We start from the raw sequence: 27,226 nt of genomic DNA on the forward strand, positions 1-27,226 counted from the left end.
TCCGTATCTGGCAAACTCATCGTGCAAATCACTTGACAATACGGAGTCGCCTGACTCGAGTTGACATGGCGCAAGTTGCTTTCATCTCAAAGGCTGAGAAAGAACCAGACGCCATGGACTATGAGCACTGACTGCTGAATACGTTGAACAGCATCGGGACGCCGTCCCGTCTTCGAGATGTACATTGAAGCATCTTCGCCGGGACCATCGGTTTACCCCTGGGAGAGGCGTTTTCCTGCCGCACCACCAACAGTTTACTTCCTGCTCTCCTCCTCCTGACTAACCTCTTCCGTCGACAAGATGGCCCAACAAGGTCAGCTCCTGATCCTGCAGGCCCGTTGCAGGTCTCCACTCGATCATGTGTGCCAGTGTGGAGGTGAGAGGTTGCATCACCAGTGAAGACTAGCCAAGTTGAGACGATTGAGATGACAGCCCCGAGATACCAAATCGGTGCAAGACTGGTGGACTCTGGCGAGTCTCCCGCTTTGCGTTGTAGCGTGCACATTGATAAACCGTTTTGGCCAGAAACAGATGGATCAAGACATGGGTGTTTGGGAGAACGATCTTCCCGGCGCTTCGCGGCGTCCAAGGAACGCAGCTGCTGTGTGGTGTTGATGTTTGCCTGACTCTAGGATACGAAATTCTTCCTACGTTCACGCTGTGAAAGAGCTCTGACTCTGATGCTCTCGGGTCGACATTGGACGCGAGACCGAGGCCGACACTGCAATCGTCATTGGCAGAGTTGCATCGGTCATCCCGGGCAATGGGTCTCTGCAGCTGTCGAAAGTCCAGGACACCGGGTCCATGATATCAGAACATGACCACGACAGACGGCGACCTCGTTGCTCCGGCATTGATGACAAGGGCGCACCGGGATATGCGACCAGAAATGATCATGTCCCTCCGAGCATCTTGAAATTGCCCGATGTTATTCTGCGAAAAGCATGTCTTGGGACCGACCCTCTTTCAAGGTGCATCAGGTCCGCGATGCTGGCCTGGGCAGGGCTTGGGGGCCCGCTCGCCCAGGCTTGGAGTCGAGCGCTTGCCCCCCTGATCCTGTGTAACACCCACCGGGACGGCTTGAAAGGCCCAGAACTGAATGCTTAATATCCACGTACTTGGCGCCATTGCTGATTGTGGAGTTTGGGGGCCGACGAGGCCTGGAAATTGGAGGACGTTTCGAGTGTGTTGGCGGGTTTTAGGGGAGGGGCCAAGTGGGCGAGATCCGAGCCTGAGCTCCTTGCCACACGCGTGGGCGGGTGGTACATGTGGTACATGCGCAGATAAGCTTCAATTACATCCACCGATCCCCTTGCGCGGGAATCGAGGTTCCCTAACATTAAGTTTTCTGGAAGCGATTCCCGGGCTGCTAGCAATACTACTGCCACCTTAAATCGTGTGTGTTGTTTATTCTCTCGAGTAAGGTTTGAAGATCGCTTGCACAGCACAGCACCCGATTGATGCCCGCATTTCGATACGGTTGCCCCCGAGACTTGTCATCCATCAGGTAATCCGGCAATACAAAATTCATGCAATTAACTAAAAACATGCACACTGTCAGCTTTCCCCCCGGCAGACAGGCCCACAGAAGCTCCAATGTCTTGTGTCGCTGGGACTGGTCTGGACTGGGCCCCGAGGCGGAGACGGACACCACCAGGCACAACAGCAGGTTCGCCCCCCTACCCCGTTTCGCCCATGTCCTTTTGGGACTTCGCACTGGACTGCCCGAGCTTGAATCAAGCTTAGGAGATTGTTCCGAGCCTAGTTCCAGATGGCAGGTTAGAGGTGCAGCAGAACCCCAGTGACCGTGACAGGGGCCGCCATGGTCAACCACGAGGGTCACCCCAGCTCTCACTACCCTTCGGGGGGGGCGCCCAAATGCGGAGATGGATCACCCAGCACCAGGTGCCGGGCGAATGAGACAGGATGAAGACCACCAACACAACTACCATCGTTCCCTTTGCGGAGGCAGCCTCCCAGGTTCCACCAATCCAGCCGCCAAGGGGCTCACCCTCTTGGTCAGGAGCCCCTGGCCTTCCGTCGACTAGATTGTTCGAGGTTAAGTGACGTGACAGCACTTGTCCTGGCCCCTGTGGCCCTGTGGGCTTCTGTTAGCTTGGTAGCTTCACAGCTGATTGCTAGCACATCGGGGCGGGATGGCCAGACGACGGATCAGGTCCGATGGCTTTGAGCCCTCCCTTGGCCCTGACTGAATGAGACTTGAATTGGGGAAATTGTCTGTCCGTCAATCAAACGCCATGGCCGGGTGGCGGCGATGATGGGGTCCAGGTCCAGGAAGAATGTATATAAGAAGTCATGGCCAGACGTCGAAAGAGCAGAACTTCTCCAGATAGCAAGACACTTCAGCTTCTACAGTTCACTTCTTTGACTATTTTCCACAGTCCAACTCTTTATTTCAACATACAAACTTAACAACAACCTTCAGACCTCAACCATCAAAATGAAGTTCTCCCTCGCCGTCACCGCCGCCGTCTCGGCCGTCGCCTCTGCGCAGACTCTCAACATCCCTACCCGCTCTGGCAGCATCGTCTCTCTGGCCCAGCCTTCCACCATCAGCGGCTCCAAGGACTTCGGCAACAAGGAGTTTGACCGTGGCCGCACCTGCGACACCGACGCCGACACCGGCTCTGACTCTGCCGTCTTCATCCTCGAGAACGGTGCCAGCATCAGCAACGTGAGTATCGACTCTAGTGTCATAGCAAAGACGCTCTCTCTCTAACCTACATATCAGGTCATCATCGGCTCCAACCAGCTCGAGGGTGTTCACTGCAAGGGTGCCTGCACCCTGACCAACGTCTGGTTCCGTGACGTCTGCGAGGGTAAGCCTCCTTTCCTCTCTGCAACACTATGTAAAGATCGCCCTCGCTAACATTCTCTTCAAGACGCCATCTCTGCCCTCGGCAGCGGCAACGTCCTCATCAAGGGCGGAGGTGCCCAGAACGCCAAGGACAAGGTCGTCCAGCACAACGGCCGCGGCACTGTTACCATCGATGGCTTCACCGTCATCAACGCCGGCAAGCTTTACCGTGGCTGCGGTGACTGCACTGGCAACGGCGGCCCCCGCAACGTTGTCATCAAGAACGTCAAGGCCTACGGCATGACCTCCGACCTTGTCGGTATCAACTCCAACTACGGCGATGTGGCCACCATCAGCAACTCTTGCGGAACCACCAAGAAGGTCTGCCAGGAGTACAAGGGTGTGACCAAGGGCAACGGCAGCTCCTCCAAGGTCTCCACCACGGCCAACTGCCAGGGCGCCCAGGGCAAGCTCTCCAAGCTCCCCGCCTGCTAAATGGCTCGGCCATGTTTCTCGGCCGGAAGACGCGCTCTGTGAGCGCGGAATGAAAGCCAGAAGGCCCTCGCGTGTTGAGTGTTGCCAATTTTCTGTACATAGTTTGAGCATCCAGACTTCCCATTGATGTGGCCATAAAAGGTCGCTAGCGGTTGAAAGCCCTCCTAGATGAGGGCTTGGTCTTGAAGCGAATACATACACCCAAAATTTTCTTGCCTCGATTAACTTCTGCGCTACTTGCCTCCCATGTGTTTGTACCAAGGCTTTACAGCTGTGTGTTGGCTTATGCTTGTAAGCACACCACATCTTCCGTTGAAGAAACAGATCAAATACACCTTCCCTATGGTATTCTGTTCGCAGAATCAAAGAACTTCAGCATGGGGACGGCAGTAAAGCTGCGACCTGAGCGTCGGAGAGGAATTCCACGTCTGAAAAGGGGACTTGTATCATTCATGTGCGACGCGAAAGTGTGCTCTCATCCTTCCGAACCACATCCCAATACAAAATGAAGAAGTTCCTCGCGAACTTGGATCCTGACTCGCCACAATCCTTTGTTTGCGATCGTGGTGCGGGAAGCGGACGTGCGCGGTGAACGATTCAGTGACATGTTCACTCAACAAAAGACGATCGATGGGGACATCGCCAAGCACTAAACGTGACGCTCCAGATATGAGGGTCAGCATGATCCCTGCCCTGGTCGGTCGAGGGAGTCCCTTGAAACCTTGCTGTCAGGCCCTGACCCCGGGCAAGGAAGCCCCCGGCCAAACCATCTCGTGATAGTGTCTTGGCTGTCGGGACAGGGCCACCAGACCAAGTTGTGGTCAATGACATGCGCGTCCATGATTGCACCTTAATAAAGTCATATGAAATCGCAACGATGCCCGACGCAGCATGAATCTGCTCACCATTTCACTGCATTGGCTATGGTCACCGTCTTTTCTCTTCCCGTTGGGCTAGAGCGGGGACCTTTAATGGCATGCTGTGACTCGCGGCCAAGGATCGAGTCCGAGAAGAGGCAGGACCTTTGCTGGATATTATCCATGTTTCTGCAGCCCTTTATTACTACTATATGAAGCGGTTGGGTCAATTGACCGATATTGTGAGTGGTGGAGTCGGGGATGCCGTGCGGTTGTCGTGGTATAGATTCGGCCGACGCGATCACTCACACCGAGCTAGGATATTGTTGCGTGTCATGTGGTTCAGTTGTACGTCCGAGCAATCCGGACAACGAAAGATATCGGCCGTCTTCGCAATCTAGGTGGCTCGGCGGCTGATCAGCGTTGTGAACGCTCAGGCGCTCGGGTTCGGAGGTGCTGGGCAGTTGTGAGAAAAGGGGGTGGCGAGGATGCAGGTGGAGGGGACTGAGATCTGACAATGGAAGGAATGGGCAAAGCCCAAGGCAACAGAACAGGTTATCTTAAATTAGTCATGTTCGTCATATTTTTGCACAGCCCAGCAACTGCAGCATCACTTCAGTGGAGGTGGACGCTTTAGAAACTTTTACTGACGGCGGTGGTCAGAAGTTCGAACCGCTGCCTGCAGCCGGATCCAACCCTCCGAGAGGAACGGGACAGCCGGCGGTGGCAAACTCTATTTTGTCTTCAAAACTCTGCTTCATTGCCCCGTAGGTCGCCTCCGGCTGCGCTCTCGGTTCTGGAGATCATCTAACAAGCCTCTGGTCAGATCCGTTGCTACGAACAAGGCAGAAGGGAGCGCCGAATTTAAGGTCCATTTGACTTCTAGTTCACTCCTCGAAATCTTAGTTGCACAATTGTAACCTCGTTTCTCACTTGTGCCACAGACACAATCCTCCTATCTTCGTCAGAGGCTCTCTAACAGTGTCACAGGACATTCAGGCTTGTCAGCCCCGCTCCTTGCTGCTCAAGGCTGTCTCCTTGGCGATATCTGTGATTCCATGAGAGTCTTGCATTTCACTGGCTGATCGAGCTGCTTCTACCCGTGAGCCTTCAGCTCGGCCGCACTCTATGTGATGTGATGTTGTACTACAACGGTAAACTGATCCTGATGGCTTGGCTTCCACCCCGCCCCCCCTTCCCCTAGATATTCTCATCCCCGGTTCCTCGTGAAATCTTTTTCGCCTGAAGCGCTCATCAACAGCGAATTGATTTGATTCTTGAATATTCAGACTTTACTCGTGACGATGATCCTTCTCCGTATTATCACCAGTATCATTGTCAGAACGTGTCTCGCAGCATGCTTTCAGAGCTTGGAAAAACAAATTGCCATGGACGATTCGGACGATCCTCAGTTTATTGGATATTTTCTGGACGGTCCAGCCAGTCTGCCGGCCCCTCCCTTTTTGTCATTGGACTCTCATCAATAGCGATGGCTCTCTAACACATACAGCTGAACGACTAACCCTGTCATCGGGCACGAGCTGGTCGTCCTCCAGCACAGTTGCCGGGGAATGCAGCACATCCCCGTGCGTTCTCGCCGTCGATTGCACCAATAACATCCTCACCATGGCGAACAATGACAAGCGAACTTGGTATGGGTGCCTCGAAAGACTGACCGATCTTCAGCTGACGGACTAGTGCTGAGAGCTTTGCATGCGAGACCATGACAATTTACGAGACCTACCCTTTCGGCAAGCCGAGCGCGAAGAACTACAAATGTAGACTAGGCTGGTCGGCACACACGATCTACCGAGCGTTTGCCGAAGAGACGACGACATCTCTCGAGCCGCCCGCTCCCACAGACATCCCATCTGTGACTCCGAGCCCGAAGCGGTCGACCACGCCAAACACAGATCCGCAAACCTCGTCAGTGGCACCCGCGGAAACGCAGGAAGCAAAATCGGACCAAGGAGAAACCTCGGGCAGCAAGGCCTGGATCGCCGGCGCGGTCGCCGGCCCCATCGTAGGGCTGGCTGTGCTGGCCTTTGTCTTTTGGCTGGGGATGCGACACCAACGCCGGAAAAAGGTGCTTGCAGATGAGGTGGCGGCGGTCGGGGACAAGCCACGAGAGGCGGAGTCGAGAGAGCTGCATGGGTCCTTGTATTCGCCGGCATTGTCGGAACTACCCGGGCATGGGTCTTCGAATGGAGTGATGAAGACGCCCGGTGCTTCGTCGTGAGAGCTATGTGCCAGGATAACCGCAATTCGAGGGGGAAGCCTCTTTCAAACGCCTTTGCAACAACACAGACACCAATAGCTTGCTGCGGCTCTGTACTCCCGGGCAAGGGCCAGGGCAATATCTTGTGACCGCGGACGCCTCGATTCGTTACTGTGGCCGACTGGCTTCATAATTGTGGCTTGTCAAGGGCTGGCTGAAGATGAAACCGGCAAATGAGCACAAGAAGCAAAAACAAAGATGAATGGAAAGAGATAAAAAGTTTAATAGGGATATTGTACATTCCGCTCATTAAGATGGTGTGATATGGTGCATGATATACAGGTATTGTGACTGGGTCTAGGACCATTGTGCGTCTAGGACCATTGTGTTATCACTAATAGCCCAAGACAGAGCGCGTAACGAGATGGTTATCGAGGCTTTTGTAGTGGCAACATGCGCATGCACCTCGGTCATCGTCTTCAAGATCGGTCGTCCCTCACAGCGGGGGTAATTTTGTTCACCAAGCTAGTCAGCTGGGCGCGGACATCGAAGCTGTAGTCAGGCATCGTGGCTAGCACCTGCGTGAAGGGCCCCTGTGACTCGCTGGCCATGCTATCCAACGAGGCCTCGATGGCTTTGACAAGTTCGAGCGTCCCTTTGTCAAAGCTCAGGCCGGCGTGCTGCATTTCTTGAAGGAGGCCAATGACACCGCGGACGTCGCCGTTGCGACGCCAGTAAACGGTGGCCAGTTCGTTAAAAAAGCTGGTCGTAGCGCCAAGGACGTACGAGGCGAAGCCTAGCTCGCGAACACGGGGGAGAAGGTTGAAGACGAGGGGGGACGATCGGGCGAACTCCGTATCCAGGGCTTTCAGAGCCCGGAGAAGGTGCTGGGAGTATAGAGGGCCATAGAGGTTCATGTCGAGCTTCTCTTGCGTCTCTTCGACCGCTTTATTAGAGACATCTGCGACGCCTAGCTTGTCGATCATGGAGAAGACCTCGCGGTTCAGAACGTTCCAGACGTCCAGATCAGTGCGGCACTCCTTGACCAGCGAGTCGAATCGCTCAATTTCGGCTTCACGGGCCTCTTTTTGCGCTGCCAGTTGCTCTTGAACGAGAGGGTCAACCTCGACTGGCTTGATTTCCTCTGCTGCAACGTCTTCTTGGACTCTGGTCTGGTGGCCCAATGCAGCACGCACTGACCGGCGCAGCGAAGCAGGGTACTTGAGCATCCACTCAGGGGTGTCGGCGTCGGCCGATGCGGAAGAGATATGTTGGTTTTGCGTCCCCAGAGCTTCTCGCAAAGCTCGCATTGTTCGGTCTTGGCTGTCTTGCGGTGCATCGGAACCGAGGCCAGGAAACAGGGCGCCATTACGACTGCGCTTGGCTAGGTCGGCGAATATGTCGTTGAAGGCTCTCTTCTCGGTTGGTGTAATGGTCGAGGCATGACGCTTGTTTCGCTCCCGACGGGTGCCATCTTGGATTTCCAGGTTGCCTTCGTACCTAGAAGGTTCTTTTGCGGGCTCTCCCGCCCACTCGAAGGGAATGGTATCGAGGTTTCGATCTTGCGAACGTCGGTTTTGGCGAAGGCTACTGGCGTGAAAACATCGCCGCGAGGTCAGGGCAAGGGGCGTCTTCGATGTTGCGCACTGCAGGGTCCTCGTACGGTAGAGGAATGGAAGTAATGTCGACATGATTGCGGTGGTCGATGATGTGTCCGCTGTCGACCAGGCAGCTTCGACGAAATTTTGCAGAAGCTTTGTCGATGTCAAGGCACGGACGAGATACTCGACCCTGGTCGCATGTCTTACATAATATTTCCATGACGCGCTGGCGCATGACTTCGCGTCGCGAGTCCCCGCGCGCTTGGTCCAATTCAATTAACGCGTCTTCGTTCTTCTGGCCTGCTCGTCTGGCGCCCATCATTCATTCCCCTCGCCTGCCTAATTTCGTCATTGATTCGATTAGCTTCAGCAGGAAGTATATTCCTCTCTTGTGGCCTCTGCGACTCTATTTTCCTGGACACTTTCTTCCCGAAACCAAATGCGCAAGTGGCTCATCCCGCAATCCAAAATGCCCGTCACCAGGAGATCGACGGGGAGAACGGAGGTGAAAGCAAAGCCACAATACAAGGAGGATTCAGATTCGGAAACCGACGAACTCGCACGAGATGAGCAGGCACCTGAACCCGAATCTCCGCCGGTGCCAGTCAAAAAGGAGGCCCCCGCTGCTATGAGCGCCTTTGAAAAGCGTCGTCTCGAGAACATTGCTGCGAACCAAGCCCTACTCAAGGACATTTCGGCGACTGCGAGCAAGATTATCCCGGCGTCCAAGCCCACACCCACCCGAGCATCGAAACCGTCAAAGAGAACTCGAGATGCGCCTGTGAAGCGCGAACCAGCCATGGCCACGCGACGCAGCTCGCGTGTCGCCGGTCTTGGCCCCGACAAGGACGACGCAAAGCGTGCGTTTGAAGACACAGCACTCGAGTCACCTCTCGAGAGGGCGAAGCGCATGCGCTTCTCTGGCGACTTGAACCTCGGCGATGCCCTTGTGGAGGGGAAGAAGTGGAGCGCGGGACTTGAGGGTCTACAGGGCCTTAAGGGGCTTTCCCGTGGTGCTCAACCCGGCCAGCGAACGTTCACGGAGGACGATATCAAAAATACGACCGACAAAGACCTGAAAGACCTACGGCTACGCATGGATGGCCTCAAGCTCTACGAGGGTTGGATGCCAAACAGTACGTTTCTTCTCGCTTGACGCTGGCGCATTACAATTTTTTTTTCCTTCTGGCTCTCGCAACATGTGGCTGACGTTCTATAGCTATCAAAATCACGCCTCAGCGGGTCTACTCCCTCGGTTTCCATCCTACAGAGGACAAGCCTGTTATTTTCGCGGGCGATAAGGAAGGCGCGATCGGCGTGTTCGATGCCTCTCAGAAGGCTCCGGAACCTCCTGAAGACGAGGACGAGGAGTGGGACGAGCCTGATCCGATCATCAGCGCCTTTAAATTTCATACAAAGACAGCCTCGGCCTTTGTCTTCTCACCAGCCGACGACAACGCCGTATACACGTCTTCTTACGATTCGACGATCCGAAAGCTCGATCTCGAAAAGGGCATGTCTGTGCAGGTGTTTGCCCCCGATGATGTAATGGAGGACATGCCTATGTCGGCAATGGAGATGCCGACCAATGATTCGAACCTACTCTACTTTTCGACACTTCATGGCGGTTTCGGACGTCATGATATCCGAACACCTTCAGGCGAGCACGAAGTCTGGAGTTTGTCCGATAACAAGATCGGCGGCTTCTCTCTGCATCCGCTTCAGCCCCACCTGGTTGCTACAGCGTCACTCGACCGAACGATGAAGATTTGGGACCTTCGAAAGATAACCGGCAAAGGCGATCTCCAGCATCCTGCGCTGCTGGGCGAGCACGAGTCCAGGCTTTCTGTCTCCTATGCGTCGTGGAGCCCTGCCGGTCATCTCGCCACATCATCGTACGACGACACGATCAAAATTTATGACTTTACTGCTGCCAGCACCTGGGCGCCGGGCCACGACATTGGTGCAGAGACTATGACGCCGGCGGTGCAGGTCAAACACAACAACCAGACCGGTCGATGGGTCACCATTCTCAAGCCCAAGTGGCAGCTACAGCCAAGAGATGGCATTCAGAAGTTCACGATCGGAAATATGAACAGGTTCGTGGATGTCTTTGCAGCGGATGGCGAGCAAATCGCTCAGCTCGACGGCGATGGCATCACTGCAGTGCCGGCGGTGGCGCACTTTCACCCTACCCTGGACTGGGTCGCGGGAGGCAACGGCAGTGGCAAGTTGACGCTCTGGATGTAAGCGCATGATATGTTGTATGAACAGTGGTTTTTGTCCTTTGGATGTTTCAAGCGAGGGTGTTCAAGGGTTGGCTGGTATGTCGTCGTGCTTGTTCGCGGATTGGTTTGTGGCTCTACCATGTCGATGTAGACCTGGCAAGGCAGCTGTGCATGAGCATGGCTCATCACTCAGAGCTGACTTTACAGGTGAAGATCATGTTGCTACATTTGCGGTGGCTGGCAGGGTTGACAATGTTGGACGAAGTACTCCACATTACGAAAGCGACAACGATCCTGCTGCTATTTAGAGGCCTCCATTCTGATCGATGAATTTGTAATGGCAATCAACGGACAAGTTGAAGTGCAAGAATTCGCTATCAGGTTTTTCCTCCTAGCGTTGTATTCACCTTCGTTGCTCTAGCTACACTGACAGGTGCTGATGACGATGAAGCCGCTTATTCGTTTTTGTTATGGCTCGCATGAAGTGGTCATCTTATTCAGTCCCGTTAGATCGATCGTAGGGCTTGAGGCCTGATCCCTGTGGTCTGAGGTTTGTTCATGGAAGATCAACTTGCGACTTTGAGGTGCGTTACGTGGTTAGCCTTGGGGCGGAGGCTTTCCGAGCGGCAGGGAATGCTCGGGTTGAGTTCTAAATTCGGGGCACTGCTCAACGGTCCACAAAAGGATAAGCTTATTCGTGCACCGTTTCATAGCAAAAAGGAAGGAATCTTTGGCTAGCCGCCGCCTGCATTTGGCAGATGCGATTATGATCTTATCAATATCATCAGGATGGAATCCAAAAGGGGAAAGCCTGCTGATAGAGTCACGGAAGATCACATGTGATAGATCTGGTGATGGTGGATAGGGAAACTGAGGGCGCCCTGTGACGGGGTCCAGTAGCACGAGGCACATTGTGGGTTCCTTTCAAGGGACGTGGTGCCCGTGTGGGGATAGGTTGTCGTCATTGGAGCTGTCGATAGGCTTGGCCAGGCAGTCGTGCCGGATGGCCCAGGGCCAGTGGCTTCGATTCTAGGCTGTTATCGCTATCGGGATGGTTGATAGCACTCGTTACAGGGGAGACAACCCCCACCAAGACGCCCAGCGAGTGACCGCACAGCCAATCATGATTCAGACAGTACCCTGACCCCCGGCCCGGCAGCGGATGGCGCCAACCCTTAGTTGACCATCCAGGCTCCTGCCCCCTCCTCCAGCTCCCAGGGTCCCAGCGTGTCCGTGTCTGAGGTCCTCGACTCTCCATTGTTGCTTCGACAGGCAACTGATGCAGACCAACATCCACAACAGATCTATCATCACCAATGGAGGCGTGCAACCCTGATATATACCGGCACCCATCATCAGCCTAGTCAGGCAACCAACCATCCAGTCGCCTGACCGATCGAAAGCAAACTACCGAAAGCCAACCACCCACCCATCCGCCTCCTCCGAACTTGACCGACTGATCGAGTGCCCGGACATTTCGGATCCTTTTCGACCTTTGTGCCTCGAGCTGGGTGATCCCCAAAATTACCTACTTCTGCCTGCTGTCAGCTTGCAAATCTGTCAGCTCCCTATCGTGACCCTGTCACCGCAACCTGTCTGACCCTTCCTCCGACACGCCCCCTTCGTCGGCGGATACCTCTTCACACCTCTACGGCTGCCCGCCACCAGCCGCTATCATGGCGCCGACACATCCCTCCCTACCAGCCATCTCGACGGCCCTTTCTCCTACCACTGCCAGTCCTAACTCTGCCCAACCCACCCCTACGCCCACCGACGAGGACCCCAAGAGGCGCGTGGCCAGGAAGCTTCGAAGAAAACGTCGCAACGAAACCTACGCCATGGACCTGCCAGAAAGGCTAAAGGGCGGGAATGACAGTGAAGACGAGGAAGACCTTATGCCTGCCGGTAACACCCAAAATGGACCTCCCATGTTCATGAACATGAACCAGAGCATCTTTGGTCTCATTGCTGCTGCCGGTTCGCGAGTCGACTTTCACGATCGGTTCGAGGGCCAATCGAGTGACGACGACGACGAGTCGGGCCACCAGACGACAAAGCCTGACAAGCACACAGCCACTTCGCCGAGACCAGAGTCTAACCTCTCCAAAACGACCGTCATGGGCAAAGCGACTAAGGAACGCCGTCATCGTCGGTCTGGCTCGGCAGGCAACGTCATTGCCCGCTCTCTTCAGGCTTTGCCTCGCCTCGGGAAACGGAGGTCCAAGAAAGAAGCGTCGAAGCTGGAGCCCCCGTCCGAAGACGCAAGCGAGTCCTCCGTGCCGCAATCCTCACTGCACGAGTCGGCTGAGGAGGACCAGGATCAGTATAAACTAGCACCCGTCATGAGCCGTATGCTCGAGGCCCGGGCGGATGTGGCTTCGCGGCCTAGTTTTGACCTCGACCGCCTGACAAGTGAGCATTCTCGCCGTGATTCGAGCGACTTAGGACCGAGCCCTTTGGCACTGCGATTGGCCGAGATATTCGAGTTCACCAAGCCGGAGGAGGTCATTGAGGGTATGTTGAGCCCCGTCTACTTTGTTTCTTTAGCCATGTTCAGGGAGCTAACTCGTCCCAGAATACCCATGCTGGCTTCTCCAGAGCGTACTCTTGCAAGGTTACATGTATATTACAGCCAGGCATATCTGTTTCTATGCATATCTTCCTAAGAAAGCCGCATGTCTCTCCCCTTCCTCGTTCGTCTATCAAACACTAACAGACCCAGCACGAGGTTGTCAAGTCGGGCTACCTCTCCAAATCCGGCAAACGCAACCCCAAGTACAACCGCTACTGGTTCCGTATGAAGGGTGACGTTCTTACCTACTACCGCGATCCTTCCAACGTCTACTTTCCCAGCGGTCAGATCGATCTACGCTACGGCATTTCTGCGAGCATCACCGACAAGGATAAGGCCGGCCTGCACTTTTCAGTGACGACGAGCCACCGCACATATCATTTCCGGGCGGACAGTGCGCCAAGCGCAAAGGAATGGGTGAAGAGCCTCCAGCGCGTCATCTTCCGATCCCACAATGACGGCGACAGCGTCAAGATTTCCATGCCCATCGAGAATGTTATCGACATTGAAGACAGTCAGATGTTGCAGTTTGCCGACACCTGCAAGATTCGCGTCATCGACAATGACGAGACATACGCTATTGACGAGTACTTCTTCTCATTTTTCAGCTTTGGCAAGGAAGCCATCAACGTGTTGAAAATCATGTTTGAGGGTGCGTCGGCCGAGACGAAGGATCCCGCAGATTTACCCAAGGGTGCATCTGCGCGGACGTCGATTGCCGCAAACCGACGCAGTATAGGCCCTGATAAGATTGGCATTGCCAGACTGCCCGAAAATGTCAAGGCTACGTTGTCGCCCATGTCACCGACAAGTCCTCTCGGACCGAGTCCTCGACCCAGTGCCGATGTGGCCAGGCCCAGCATGGATGCTTTCAGGGTCTTTGGCCGCAAAAGCCTTGATTTGTCGAGCGTCACTCGTGATGCCTCTCCGCGCCGCAGCTTCAGTGGCAGCCGCTCGCACAGCCGAAACCGACTGGAGGATTCACGCAACACGGTCGACAAGAACGAGTCATCCGATTCATACGTCCAGTCATCGATGGAGGATCCTAGCTTCTCTGCCATGGCGGCCTCATCCAATGAAGATGCCTCAGCTAGTCAGATTCTACATCGTAGTGACGTTTTCCAGAGCCCGACCATGCGCCGCTCGGGATCGCGCACACGACAGTCGTCTAAGAAGACGGTCCAAGGAACTCAATCACCTCCGGCTCTTGCAACATATTCCGGCCAACACGCTGCCACAACAGGCTATATAGCCGATGATCCCAACAAAGGCCCCTCCCTGCAGAGCATCACGAAGATGGGCGCCTATCCCCTGCAGCGGGTCGGTGCCTTTGCCGAGTACCTTAACAGTTCAAGCCGCCGCATGAGCTCTATGTTGGCGACGGAATCCATGGGCTACGTTGAAAAGGTGTCTGGTATGTGGAAGGGCAACCGGAAGCACTACGATGCGCCGCCCGAAACGCGTACGGATGACGAGGATTTGTATGAGGATTCGGAGGGGAGGGTCCAATTATCGACAGAGCGGTTCCGCGCGCACTTCGCGCTGCCTGAGACTGAGAAGCTGCAGGTGACGTACTATGGCTTCCTATTCCAGGTGTTACCGCTCTATGGCAAGATTTACATCAGCGACCGCTTCCTGTGTTTCCGAAGCCTCCTCCCTGGAACACGAACCAAGCTCATTCTCCCTCTCAAGGATATTGAGAATGTCGATAAGGAGAAGGGATTCCGATTTGGATACTCTGGGTTGGTTTTAGTCATCCGCGGTCATGAGGAGGTATTTTTCGAATTCAGTCAGCGCGACGCGCGCGAGGATTGCTTCGGCCATCTCCTGAAGAGTGTCGAGCGGTCGCGCTTCCTACATAACTCGGGCATGCTCAACCAGGAGGACAAGGAGGATGCCGAGTATGCGCTGGCTGAGAGGGAAGCCCTCAAGGAGGCTCGGCAGGATGAGTTCCACGATCACGAGGTCAAGCTGCCCGAGCAGACATCCTGCCTCAGCGACGCTCCGACGATTCTCTTCGATGACCCCAAGGCATCTTTCCTCAACTTCAAGCCCGCACAGTCGCTTAAGGTCACCTGCCTGACTATTGGTTCGCGGGGTGACGTGCAGCCATACATTGCTTTGTGCAAGGGGCTCATCGCCGAGGGTCACAGGCCGCGCATCGCAACACATGCCGAGTTCCAGCCGTGGATCGAAAGTCATGGGATCGAGTTCGCTAAGGTCGAAGGCGATCCCGGTGAGCTCATGCGGCTGTGCATTGAAAATGGCACTTTCACATTTTCTTTCATTCGCGAAGCCAACTCAATGTTCCGTGGCTGGCTGGACGAACTTCTTGTCTCAGCTTGGGAGGCTTGCCAGGGATCGGACCTACTGATTGAGAGCCCGAGTGCCATGGCGGGCATTCATGTTGCCGAAGCCTTGGGCATCCCATACTTCCGAGCCTTCACAATGCCGTGGACGCGGACGCGAGCGTACCCACACGCCTTTGTTGTGCCCGAGTCGAAATTGGGCGGTGCCTATAACTACATGACGTACATCATGTTCGACAATATCTTCTGGAAGGCGACGGCAGGACAGGTCAATCGCTGGAGGAACAAGACGCTCAAGCTGCCAAACACGAACCTCGAAAAGATGCAGCCGAACAAGGTCCCGTTCTTGTACAATTTCTCGCCCTCGGTCGTGGCGCCGCCGCTCGACTTTTCCGACTGGATTCGCGTTACAGGATACTGGTTCCTGGACGAAGCTACCAAGTGGGAACCGCCCAAGGAGCTGACTGACTTTATTGCTCAGGCGCGCGCCGACGATAAGAAGCTCGTCTACGTTGGGTTTGGCTCCATTATTGTCAACGACACAGCTAAGATGACGCAGGAGGTCATTGATGCTGTGCTCAAGGCCGACGTGCGCTGCATCCTTTCCAAGGGCTGGTCAGACCGTGTGGCAAGCAGCGGCGATGCCGGCACTGATGATGCTGCTGCAACATCCAAGCGCGAGGAGCCGGTCATGCCACCCGAGATTCACGTCATTAAGAGCGCGCCGCATGACTGGTTGTTCTCACAGATTGACGCCGCGGCGCATCATGGCGGCAGCGGAACTACGGGCGCGAGTCTACGCGCAGGCATCCCGACAATCATCCGTCCGTTCTTTGGCGACCAATTCTTCTTCGGTAACCGGGTTGAGGACATTGGGGTTGGTATCTGTCTGAAGAAGTGGGGAGCCACCAGCTTCGCGCGTGCTCTGTGGGAGGCGACGCACAACGAGCGCATGATCATCAAGGCGCGCGTGCTGGGCGAGCAAATCCGCAAGGTACGTTTTCATAAGCCACGTCAAGTCAGAGTCAACGGGTACTAACACTTGCAGGAAAACGGTGTCGAGAGCGCCATCCAGTGCATTTACCGCGATATGGAGTACGCCACAAGCCTCGTCAAGCGCAAGGGCGACAAGAACCGCAAGGGAGCCCAAGGCCAGCAGGCTGACGCGAGGACGGGCTCGGACCCCGATGCGGATGCGGATGAGGAGGAGGAGAGTTGGACCTTTATCGGCGGTGACGAGCCGGACCCGGACATCGTCACACAGCGGCTTTCGGCAATGCATGCATCTGCCAGCGGCGGGCATGTCCCCGGCATGGGAACCCTGAGAGCCGATAGCAAGAGTTTAGGCAGCAAGGTGCTGGGCAGTAGCCCCGGATCGCAAGTTGCTGCTTAGCGAGCCGATTCGTGGGAGCCTATGTGAGGAGGTACGGGACGATTGGCTGCAACGCGCCAGCCTGATATGGATGTTTGTTATCATACATTTGGCTAGGCGTTTGGGTTACGAGGCTTGTTTGCGGTGCCCGATCACGACAGTCATGACAGAACCGATAGAGGTATTGCTAATAATATGATTACATGGAGACATGCATGGTGGCTGTGGTGTTTGCGTAGAGAATACGAACACGGATCCCGCAGGGGCCGAAGCCCGGAGTCGCGGTTGGGTGCCGGGCGTGGCCGGGTCCGTGGTGGCTTTGGCGGCAGCCTAAAGCACGGGCTCTCGGTGACTGAGGTTCGCGCTGCGGACAGTTACGAAGTCGCAATACCATTAATCAAGAGGAGGTCGAGGGTTCCCCAGGCCTGTTCGAGCCGGGCTTCTTTGCTTCTTTGCTGTATGTTCAAGCTACACACAGAAGCAGACGCAGTTGCTTGTTTGACTCTTTCGCATTTCCCCGTCACCTGTTCGTCTCTCCGTTGATCTTCATTCAAGTGGACAGTTCCTCATGTTCCTGACCTCCCAACGTCATGTCATCTCGTTCCAACGTCCCCGGTCCGTTCTGGGCCAAGATGACGGATCTCTGGATGGCAAGATTCGACCTCAAAGGTAAGCTGTCCCTGCAAGCTAACCCCTTGTCCTGCATACCGCGGCCTCCTCTGCTTCTCCCCAGCCAACATTGACGAGTGAGAAGGCAAACGAACCGCGATGATCCATTCACTACACCAGCAATACGGACCAGCGGTGCAGATCGGTCCCAACACATTCTGCTTCGCATCACCGCGCGCAGTGAGGGATATCTACAATCACAAGCCCCGGCTCGATCGGCCTCGCGGCGACGCAATGCTTTTGGAACAGTTTGGTCAACAGAACCTAGTCAGCACGCGGTGCGGGGACCTGCACTTTCTGCGGAGGAAGGCCGTCGCCGCGGGGTATTCAGTGCCAGTTGTGGGGGGGACTGCTGTGCAAGAGATGCTTCGCGAGCTTGTTGCTAGGTTCATGAGCAATTTGGAGACGGAGAGGACGGCAGCAGGCAGTCGTGGGGTTGATGTGTGGCCGCAGTTGCGGTGGTTGGCTGCGGATATCATGTCTAGAATCTCATTCGGTGATGCTGGTGGGTTAGACTTGCTGGGGAATAAAGAGGGCCAGAGGGAGAGCATGTCGTATTATTTGATCTCGAGCCAGATGGAGGAGGAGGTTGCTTCTTTGAGGGTTTTGATGATGGCCTGGTTCCCTCGTGAGTAGTTCCTTGCCTGCTTCGGCGCTCATTCCTCACATCGACAGGCATGAGCAAAGTGCTGGAGGGGATATTCCCTTCTTGGTTCATTACCATGACGGATACCCAGAGATGGGCTCTCGAGGCCACGCCGCAGGCTTTGAAACTTGACGTCGAGAGCTCAGATGGCGGGCACATACCGGTGGCCTTGCAGCTCGCGAAACACCAAAAGGCAAATGGCAGTTCAGAGGCCGTGCCTGATGAAAAGTACATCGCAGGCGAAGCCCTGGATCACTGGCTGGCCGGTACGCACCATCTCTTCTTGCATCTTGCGTCCGCTTACAAACATTTTGTAGGGTCCTCCACGACCCCGAACGCGCTTTCCTGGTTGCTTTACGAGCTGTCGCGTCCCGAAAACGCCCTTCGTCAACAACGTCTTCAGCAAGAGCTTCGTGCGGCCAGTATCACGCCGGAATCACCACCTAATGTCCATGACCTCAACAAGCTTACCTACCTAGACTGCGTGCTCCGCGAAACCCTTCGACGGCATCCACCGGCCCCTGTTTCCCTGACTCGGGAGGCTCCCAGCGGCGGCATGACAATTGATGGGCACTTCGTCCCAGGCGGAGTCAGTGGCCTAGCCTTCAAGATTGTGATGGCTCACCAAGCTGACCAACATGCAGGCACAAGTCTCGGTACAGTCAATCAGCCTTCACATGGATCCCGACGTTTTCCATGAGCCCAATGACTGGAATCCCGAACGATGGGATATTCCAAGGGCCAGTCCACAATTCAAGGAGATGCAGACGAGTTTCTGGCCATTCGGAAGTGGCCCAAGGATGTGCATCGGCATGCAGTGAGTCTTGTGTTCTTTGACGGGGTACCAATCTGCTAACGGGTACAGCCTTGCCTGGGCTGAGATGCGTTTGGTTGCCGCCAATGTCTTCAGCACGTACAAGACACGGCTCGGAGAGCAGTACTTCACGGAAAAGGCCGATGGCACGCGGGCTTTGAGGGAGCTGGATGGAAATACCAATGGGGATTTGCTTCCCGAAGCGCCTTTCGATCCCATCATCTTCGAGAGAGTCGCGAATGAATGACATGTCATGGCAGTTGGGTGTTAAGCCTCGGATGGCCGTCATGGTCAGAGACGAGATAGGAGCACGAAAGAATGTAAGTTAGTGGGGGTTTTTTTGTGGCAGACAGCTATTACCTGATGGCGCTCATCTCTACTCGGTAAGAAATCTCAAGCGATTCATTACAATCATGGTGGTGCCAGTGAAGTCCGACTACTTTTCCCCTTGTCAGTCAAAAGAGAAAGATCTCTCTTCCACTTGTTGCCACCATATGATGAAGACAGCGCGAGGCTTTCGAACCAGATAGCGGTAGGGCTGAAATACCCCTTCACCCTTGGCTTTCATTACGACCAGTTTCTCCTCTCCATAATGCATGCATACCCTCCCATAGTTCATCGACGAAGAGCCATCAAGAGCCTTGACTAAGTGCGCCGAAACGCCGCTGCCGCTTGTCCCTAGCGTAGATGACCATTGGCTTTCCAGCACCTGGGCTCCGTCTGTCGATGTGAAACAACTCGGTCGCAATGACGAGTTCGCTAAGCTTGGTGAAGCCGTACGTTCGCGGATCAAAGTCGGGATGCTGCTTCGTGATGAGACCGCCAACCTTGGCTAGGTTGGCCCACCCTTCTTCGTCTGAAGCTGCCTCGATGGCCATGCGCAACTGCTTTGCCAGTTGGGCCTCGTTCTTCAATGACGGCACTGCTTGTGACGATCGCTGAGCCAGAACAGCATTGCTGTTGCTCGCCTTAGCTGTCGGCACTGTAGCTACCGCTGGCAATGACGGCTGCACGGCCACGAGCTGCTCGTCATTGTAGAGAATGTTCTCAAAGTGAGTAAACTTGTCGCACGCTGCGACAAATGGCTTGGGCGTCTTGCGCTCGCCGAAGCCATACACGACCAGGCCCGACTCGCGGATGCGGGCCGCCAGACGGGTAAAATCGCTGTCACTCGATGCCAAGCAGAAACCGTCGAAGCGATTTGTGTACAGCAGGTCCATGGCGTCGATGATCATGGCCGAGTCGGTCGCATTTTTGCCCGACGTGTACGCGAATTGTTGGACGGGCTGAATCGACTGCGTAAGCAGCTGCTCCTTCCAGCTTCGGAGACTGTTGCCAGTCCAGTCGCCGTAGGCTCGTCGGGCGAACGCCGTGCCGAACTTGGCGACTTCGGCGAGAAGCGGTGCCGCCATGGCCGGGGAGACATTGTCGGCATCAATAAGGACCGCGAGTTTGACATTCGTCTCAACAGCCATGCTGCAGGCTCTGGATTTCGGAAGCGACAGGTGATGATTGTTGTTGTTGTAAGTTGATTGTGGTGATCGTTTGTTTGACTTCTGACGACGATGCGGGCTGTCAATTGGGTCATGTATCAGGCGCCTCTCAAGCGGATCCCAACGGCACACGGCAGCAGAATGATTAGTTCATCAGTGAGACGCGCGAATGTGGAACCTGACTGAAAAGTCCTGAATGAGTGTCAGGCGTGCTGATATAAATTTGCAAGATAATTGTTTCGTTTCGCTTTAAGTTTTAGGGTGCTGCCGCCATCGCCAGTTGAGGCAATTTAGGCCTGCCTTGAACGGTAGTACTTTCGTGACCGCGAAGCTAGGGCGGGACGCATGTTGCATGCCTCGCCTGGTCCGTAACTGGCTTGATGTTTCTTATAGTGCTTCTTATCGAGCGCCGCAAACTTTTCATCATACTTGAGGCTCGTCGTCAGGGTTCCATACCGTCGACAAATGTGCGGAAAACGATGTAGAGCTTGGGACACGTTAAAAAATCCATCAAGACTGACGCGCGAGATCATCGACGTCTTTCGCCCAAGTCTCCAATACTGTTGGCATATATGTTCATGCGAAGTCAGCATATCATCTAACATCAAGACGAGTACTTATGCACGAGGGTACTAAAGAAAGGGGGTAGCAGTTGGCTCCAGCATTCCTATCATTTCGTTGTCATTCGTCTGGTGACAATGTCCTGGTTAAACAGCTTGATGGATGCTGTTCATGTCCGTGAGAACGGATCCATTTATGTATGCGTTGGTCGTCAGAAGTGCTCGCCCTTGCCGAGACATCCACACTGAGATGAAGGGCGAATACCTGGCTGTGCTCCATAACACGAATGGAAATCGAACATGTGACCGCCTTAAACCACGTCATCGCACCCATCATCACTGTCGCCCCTCGTTTTCCATCGCTGATAGCTTCTGCCTCGCCCACCGTATGCCAGGAATCGTTTCTGTCAGGGGTCGCGGCCGAGAATAGGATCCAGTATTGTCTCGAGGCGTCAGATGAATGTTTTCAGTCCGGTGCCCTTCCCACACATTTTAGTCTTTCGTAGGATTTTTTCCGGCTTGTCTTCGTTCAAACGTGGTCGACCATCGTCATCTGTTGTCAGCTTCTCGATATCCGATACCCCAAGGCGATGTGAAGACGCCCCAAGAACAAACAACCCCGTAGTTTGAACGATGTCCATTCTCCGTACTACCATATGTACACGGCTCGCTGCGTATTCCAACGCATTGAAGCACAGTCTCTGATCTTGTCGTCCCTTCTTCAACCGCTTCGCACCCGATATGGCTCTTTCTCTTTCATATTCCCCAACAGTCTCCTGTCCCGACCCGGCCTCCCGTCTATTTCGTCTTCTCCGGCGCAACAGCGAACGTGGGTCGGACAAACCTGCGCCTCGTTAGCACAAAACCTCTACAGCCAGCCGCCCTATCAGTCCTACCTGTCCGTGTGGTACACACGCGTGTTCTCGCCCAGCAGCTCCTTCTCGCGCGCCTGGTCGGCGTACCATCGGCGGATCTGGTCACGGTCCTCCTCGGCCTGGAGGAGAGGAATGAGGTGGATGCGCGCCCACATCTTCTCACGGGCGAGCTCGCTGGCATGGTGGTTAGCTTTTCGTTCGAGGGAGGATTGGTCAACAACTCCAAACTACGCAGCCGAAGCAAGACGAGACAAAGCAGGGAGGGGGAAACGAGGACGTACTTGGCCTCGCGGATGCCCTTGATCAGCTTGTACCAGCCGTAGCCCATGACGGCGCCCATTCCGAGGAGGAGGATTCCAGGGCGGAAGCCGCGGGCGGGGAGGTTGCGCTAGGGGAAGCGTTAGCCGGCGTTGCTCGGGGAGAAGTCTGTATGGGCGCCTGGGGCCTGATGCGGAGTCTCGTAGAAGTTCATTGGTGCTCAAGAGGCATTAACGCCTGTATTGAGCCCGATTGGCATCGCTGTCGGCCACGATGAGATCGATCGGTAAACCCACCTTGTATTGAACGGCATTGTAGCCGCCCACGGGCGGCATGTCCTGGGGCATGATGGCGGTATGTCGATGTCGCGCGTCTCTCGGGATTCGATCGGTCTTCGGGTTTTAGGGTCGCTGCGGTCGATGCAGCGCACTCAGAGTAGGCAATTGGCGTGGAGGGGAGGTCGTGATACGATTGTAGTGGTCGATGATGGAGGTTGAGCTTGCTCTGAGGTTGTTTTCGGGATTACATAAGGAATATGCTGATTGGACAAACACACTGGCGGGCCCACAACAGATGTTCATCTTCCTCACCGAAGCTCGCCGGCTCACCGACCTGGACTCAACGAGAGGTAGCTCCCGGCTTTCCGCGATTAGGATCATCGTCAGAGGTAGCTAGATGAAGCAACTGCGGGGCCGACGGATTTCCAGGTGTATGAGAATTTAATTATTATCTTGAGTTCTGCTAAAAAGGTCATTCCCAACCCACGCCAACATGGCGCTCTGTTGAGTGACCCAAACGCACGTTCTTGACAGATCCTTGAGAAATGCATCGTGAACATCATTGCGCACAAACACACATAGTCATGATCCCACCATCCTCAGTCACATCACTTAGCAAGAAAGTCATTCGAGCAATACACATACCATGTGGTACTTCAATCATACATCTACACTTGCACGCTTCCAACACCAAATCAACAAGTATCAACGCCCCCAGGAAGCCAAGCCCAGTCAAACGCCTGCGCCGCGCCGTGTTCCCCCTTTGCCATGCCTGCCTGCAACGCGAGATGGGGTATAAAAAAAACTGATCCCATTGTCCAATCGCACTTGCACCAGCGTGTGGCCGCGTGCCTCGTGTCTCGTGTTCCGCCTCGCCTCCTTCCCCTCAACAGACGGCCAACGGCGTCCTCTAGCCAGCGGCGGCGGCCAGTTCCTTCTCCATCTCGGCTTCCATTGCTGCCTCGAGGTCGAGGTCATCGGTGTCGGCCTGGCTCGCGGCCTGACTGGCTCCATTGGTGAATGCAAGGTTGTCCTCGTCGCCTGTGACCTGCGGTGTGGGCAAGCTGCTGGACTCGGCCGTCTCTTCTCCGGTGCCGCTGCCGCCTGAAGTGCGGACGGCACTGAGCTTGGAGGCGCCGCGGTCTTTTGCGACTCGCTGGCGCTTCGCGAGGGCGGAACCATCCTCAGACTCGTCTTCGGTGTCCTCGGCTTTGCGTTTGGTGCCCGAATGCGAGGTAGACTCAGCGTCCGAGCTGTCGCCATCTTCGTCGTCAGCGCGGGACTCCCCGTCCGTCCCTTCAGAGTCGCTGTCGCCGGCCATGAACTCATTGAGCTCATCGTCGACGCTTCCCCAGTTGAAGCCTTCGAGTGTCTCAATGGGACTCATGGGGCCGTTGTCATCAGGTGCAAAGTCTTCTTCCCCGTCGTCCGAATCGTCCTCCAAGATCTGCTCCTCGCCGTCCAAGCCCAGCAATCGCAGTGTCGGTCGGCCGTCTTCAGATGCTGTGTCCTCAGCCGTCCCGTTGTGCCTGCGCTGGTGCGGCTCAACGTCGACAAGATATGGCGCCTCATCGACATGCTTCCACTGGCTCAAACAGTCAGACAGCCAATTTTGATTGACAATCTTGATGCTGGAGATGCGCGAAGCCTGCTTGACCTTCTGCGTCCCGGTTCGCGCCGCTGCCACGACGAGGTGAGTAACTCTCCTAGACACCTTCGTCTGGATCTCGGCGCCATAACTCATAGCCTGGAGGCCAATCTCAGACTGTGTGACGTCGATGCCGAGCGGCACCAAGCCAGAAAGCACGATAACGGTATCCTGCAGCACCTTGGCCTTGAGGTCGTCGAGTACCTCTCCGACGTCGGGCACCATGGACAAGTCGACGCCGTCATCGTATGACGCTTTGCGGGGCTTGTCGTGGGATGGTGCTTGCCTCGGGGGCGACTCCCTCCGAGAAGCACGGCGCGCGTCGTATATCTCGAAGAAATCGCCGTGGAGACGCGTCAAGTGCGACTGCAAGAACTGAAGCTCCTCATCGTCATCGCGTAGAACCTGTCCACGGTGAATGGGTTCATTGTCCTCTTCAGGTGCTGCCTTTTCTTTCTCTTCCTTTTCCTTATCAAGAACTTCTTGCATGTGCGCGAGGGGGCGATCCGTGATCTGATGCTCCAGCGAACGCTCTTGCTCTTCCGTCTGTTCGGCCTGAAGCTTTTTGTCGTTGCCGCTCGACATGCTGACGAGCTCGTCGAGCGCAGATGGTTTGGCCGGCGTTTGGGGTTGGGCTTGTTCGGGAGTGATGTTGGGTGACGCGATGGCGGCAGTTTTACCGTTTGGCACGTCGGCGGGTGCGGGAAGAATATCCCTCCGCTTAGGGAGAAAACTCGAGTTGATGTCGCCGATGCCCTTGAAGAAGTCATAGGGTACCACCTTGATGAGGTTCGGGCGGTTGCGCGGCCAGACGTCGGCGCGGTCGTCAATGATGACAACCATATTCGTGCTGACGGGGAAAAGGCGCTGAAGGCTCTTGGATGTGATGCTGCCGTTCTCGTCACGGCTGATGACGCGGTTGCCGAAAAGCTTCTGCTGGGGGTCAACAATCTTGGCAATGTTGAGAGCGTAAGCGCGCGTGCCCATGGTGTAGACATGCAGCTCGTATAACTCTGCCACCCTCTCAAGAAACTCCCTGAGTCCTGGGCGCATCTTGATGTAGTACCAGCATCCCTGGGTGACACCGCGGGGGCCTTCGTCGTTTAGTTGGAACTTCTGGACGTCTTTGACAGCATCGTAATTTGGGTTCTCGGGGTCGTTCATCCACTCGCCCACGGTGGGTTCGATGCAGGCATGAATGATGGTCTGATCGAGATCGACGACGAGACTCAGCTTGCGCTGACGTAGCAGACGTCTTTGGGCATCGTGTTCGGCGCGAGCGGCCATGTCGTTGCTGACCATGAGTCCAGTCTGGTCGTGGGTCATGTTGACGGTAGCGCGGTCTGTGTCGATCTGGTCGCTGGCCCAGTTGACCTCGGTCATGTCCTGACCGCAGACGGCGCAGAGGCCGTGGAATTGGATGGCATGGTCGCAAGGCTCTTCAACCTCCATGCAGGGCATATCGCGGACTATAACATCGCCCTCACGGAGGCGCCATCTCTCAAAGTTGCCATCGACCGGGCTGGCCCATTCGCTGATGGCGGTTTGTTCTTCCTGGTGAAGGTTATCGGAGAACTGGTCGCCGACTTCCTTCATGAACTTGAAAGAATATTCTAGGACGGGCTCCTGTTTCTTTATGGTGTCGCCTTTGGATTTGAGAAGCTTCGTGATAGTGATGGGATAGCGCAGGCGCGCGCCGAGAGACAGGAGTTTGCCCATTCTGGCGTGCGTTAGAAGCAGAAGCGCGTAAAAGAAAAGACAAAGGTAGCTGCGTGCAAGGAAAAGCTGAATCGGCGTACTCAAGAGGCACCTCTAGTATTGGTTAAGATGGTCGATGATGCAGCCTCCAATCCCATGGCACCGAGGCGCGTCGTGACGAGAGTGGGGTGCGGCAGCTGGAGCAAGGCAAGACGCGGTCGCCAGGTCGTGCTAGCTATTTGTGTAACCGAATCAGTGATGGATTGGTATCGAAAAGGTTTCGAGCTCGTATAGGGACGTTGTCCAGCAGTGGAACCGTTGTAATAGATGGTCCGTCGTAGGTAGCCACTCGTCGAGGAACTGGTGATGATGTCTCGGTCTGGGTCTGGACCGTCGAAGCTTTCGGGGGGGTTTAAATGTGACGGCGGAAGGGCGGAAGACGGCGGGACGGATTACGGTGGGGAGCTCAGTTGACGCTTGGGGGGCTCTTGCTCTCAAAGTGTTCGTCTGCTGAGCCACACTGACGCAGCTGCAAACGGAGACGGGCGGCGGTGATACAATGTTCCGTACGGTCTGTAGACGGCGCGGGTAGGTGGGGGCTCTGGTGGAGACTAGGTATATTGATGGGGGTACAAGAGGAAATTGGGACCAGGAAGAGAAAATCGGGGGAATGAGGTGAGCTTAAGTTCCCAAGGCGCGTCAAAGAAAATTTCCGATATGCGCGGGTCCGTACTATGCTCTTTGTGCCACGAGGTTTTGCTGTCTTTGATGGGTAAGAATGTCGGCTGGTGGCGTGTGGATGTGGGATGATGGAGTCAAAGTCGGGGTTGAAGCACGACAAGCAGAGGCAGCATCAATTGGCGGCCGGACCCGGGTTACTATTGCCATTGGGGGGGTGGGAAGCCCGGCCTTTTGTACCTGGCAGTGTCAGTGCCTGCTCCTTGCAGGCTGCGGCATTGGAGCTGGCGTCCAGTGTTGCTTGCCAGTGGGCAGTTTTAGTCGGTGGTGCGTGGATTTGGGGTCTTGGGTTCAAGCTGGTGGGGCGCATGATGCGGATGCAGGCGGGGGCTCGGGGCATCTCGGCTACGGCCCCTGGCAGATGCCTGGCAGCTGGGGCGATCACTCCAGTGGATCCATCGGCGCATGTCTGTTGCGCGACTGGTACCATGGGCCACCGTGAATGTGACTGCAATGGCCGCATCATGCGAAGCTTCATAGCTGCACGTGTGGTGACACGACAGAAACACTGGAGATCAGCCGCTGTAGCTCGGTCTAGTCTTTTTATGGTCCGCAGATACCTAGCCATCTATACCATCTGTAATACCTTTAACTCTTTGAAGGTGGATATTGCATGCCAGTCACAGATGACTGCTTTAATACCCGCCATCACAAAGGGCAGTAGAGCTTCACACAAGTACAGTCTAGTTACAGGAAAGACTTGGGTTTGTTTCTTGAAATGAGTACAATATTTACACTCAGTTACTTACGTGGACTGGACACAGTTTCAGGAGTAAAAGCAGGCTTGTGTTGGTACAGAATGCCTAGAGACTTCATTTACAGGAGGTAATGAGCACCATTAAATGGTACATGTGTAGAAGAATAAAAGTTGATATAGTATCGTGCTGAATGTGTTCGCCCAGAGTAGAGATGAAAGTGCCGGTACATCTGAGGCGGTTCGCGATTCCTCAGACTCGAACTCTTGACATTCATCTTGAACAAAGTGGATGAGTATCTTCAGCATTAAATAATTTCTACATTGCAGGACCCGAGTACTGACATGTAAAACTACGAAAATCCATTATTCAGATTAGGAGAAA

General features: G+C 55.1%; 9 protein-coding genes across 9 annotated transcripts; 5 read left to right on the forward strand and 4 right to left on the reverse strand.

Moving 5' to 3' along the window:
- Nucleotides 1-2,461: 2,461 nt before the first annotated feature.
- D7B24_005329 (uncharacterized protein) lies at nt 2,462-3,313 on the forward strand (the record flags this gene model as incomplete). The annotated part of the gene is made up of 3 exons (XM_028639486.1): nt 2,462-2,695; nt 2,753-2,840; nt 2,904-3,313. The coding sequence occupies 3 exons, from the start codon at nt 2,462-2,464 to the stop codon at nt 3,311-3,313; spliced, it is 732 nt and encodes a 243-aa protein (XP_028496170.1).
- Nucleotides 3,314-5,796: 2,483 nt separating this feature from the next.
- On the forward strand, nt 5,797-6,409 carry D7B24_005330 (uncharacterized protein; the record flags this gene model as incomplete). The annotated part of the gene is made up of 2 exons (XM_028639487.1): nt 5,797-5,822; nt 5,869-6,409. 2 exons carry the CDS (start codon nt 5,797-5,799, stop codon nt 6,407-6,409), a joined length of 567 nt encoding a protein of 188 aa, XP_028496171.1.
- A 458-nt stretch (nt 6,410-6,867) lies between these two features.
- On the reverse strand, nt 6,868-8,079 carry D7B24_005331 (uncharacterized protein; the record flags this gene model as incomplete). The annotated part of the gene is made up of 1 exon (XM_028639488.1): nt 6,868-8,079. The coding sequence occupies one exon, from the start codon at nt 8,077-8,079 to the stop codon at nt 6,868-6,870; it is 1,212 nt and encodes a 403-aa protein (XP_028496172.1).
- Nucleotides 8,080-8,458: 379 nt separating this feature from the next.
- D7B24_005332 (uncharacterized protein) lies at nt 8,459-10,239 on the forward strand (the record flags this gene model as incomplete). The annotated part of the gene is made up of 2 exons (XM_028639489.1): nt 8,459-9,125; nt 9,209-10,239. 2 exons carry the CDS (start codon nt 8,459-8,461, stop codon nt 10,237-10,239), a joined length of 1,698 nt encoding a protein of 565 aa, XP_028496173.1.
- Nucleotides 10,240-11,893: 1,654 nt separating this feature from the next.
- On the forward strand, nt 11,894-16,491 carry ATG26 (Sterol 3-beta-glucosyltransferase; the record flags this gene model as incomplete). The annotated part of the gene is made up of 4 exons (XM_028639490.1): nt 11,894-12,731; nt 12,793-12,890; nt 12,940-16,092; nt 16,147-16,491. 4 exons carry the CDS (start codon nt 11,894-11,896, stop codon nt 16,489-16,491), a joined length of 4,434 nt encoding a protein of 1,477 aa, XP_028496174.1.
- Nucleotides 16,492-17,060: 569 nt separating this feature from the next.
- D7B24_005334 (uncharacterized protein) lies at nt 17,061-18,846 on the forward strand (the record flags this gene model as incomplete). Its single annotated transcript, XM_028639491.1, has 6 exons — nt 17,061-17,139; nt 17,321-17,767; nt 17,815-18,051; nt 18,103-18,374; nt 18,430-18,602; nt 18,651-18,846. The coding sequence occupies 6 exons, from the start codon at nt 17,061-17,063 to the stop codon at nt 18,844-18,846; spliced, it is 1,404 nt and encodes a 467-aa protein (XP_028496175.1).
- A 385-nt stretch (nt 18,847-19,231) lies between these two features.
- D7B24_005335 (uncharacterized protein) lies at nt 19,232-20,074 on the reverse strand (the record flags this gene model as incomplete). Its single annotated transcript, XM_028639492.1, has 1 exon — nt 19,232-20,074. One exon carries the CDS (start codon nt 20,072-20,074, stop codon nt 19,232-19,234), a length of 843 nt encoding a protein of 280 aa, XP_028496176.1.
- A 1,376-nt stretch (nt 20,075-21,450) lies between these two features.
- Nucleotides 21,451-22,132, reverse strand: D7B24_005336 (uncharacterized protein; the record flags this gene model as incomplete). Its single annotated transcript, XM_028639493.1, has 4 exons — nt 21,451-21,496; nt 21,549-21,701; nt 21,809-21,915; nt 22,082-22,132. The coding sequence occupies 4 exons, from the start codon at nt 22,130-22,132 to the stop codon at nt 21,451-21,453; spliced, it is 357 nt and encodes a 118-aa protein (XP_028496177.1).
- Nucleotides 22,133-22,973: 841 nt separating this feature from the next.
- FCP1 (Carboxy-terminal domain (CTD) phosphatase) lies at nt 22,974-25,430 on the reverse strand (the record flags this gene model as incomplete). Its single annotated transcript, XM_028639494.1, has 1 exon — nt 22,974-25,430. The coding sequence occupies one exon, from the start codon at nt 25,428-25,430 to the stop codon at nt 22,974-22,976; it is 2,457 nt and encodes an 818-aa protein (XP_028496178.1).
- Between the last annotated feature and the right edge of the window lie 1,796 nt (nt 25,431-27,226).

The sequence above is a fragment of the Verticillium nonalfalfae genome (assembly GCF_003724135.2).
Source record: "Verticillium nonalfalfae strain VnAa140/NRRL 66861 chromosome Unknown scaffold_32, whole genome shotgun sequence".
In the NCBI taxonomy this organism is placed as follows: domain Eukaryota; kingdom Fungi; phylum Ascomycota; class Sordariomycetes; order Glomerellales; family Plectosphaerellaceae; genus Verticillium; species Verticillium nonalfalfae.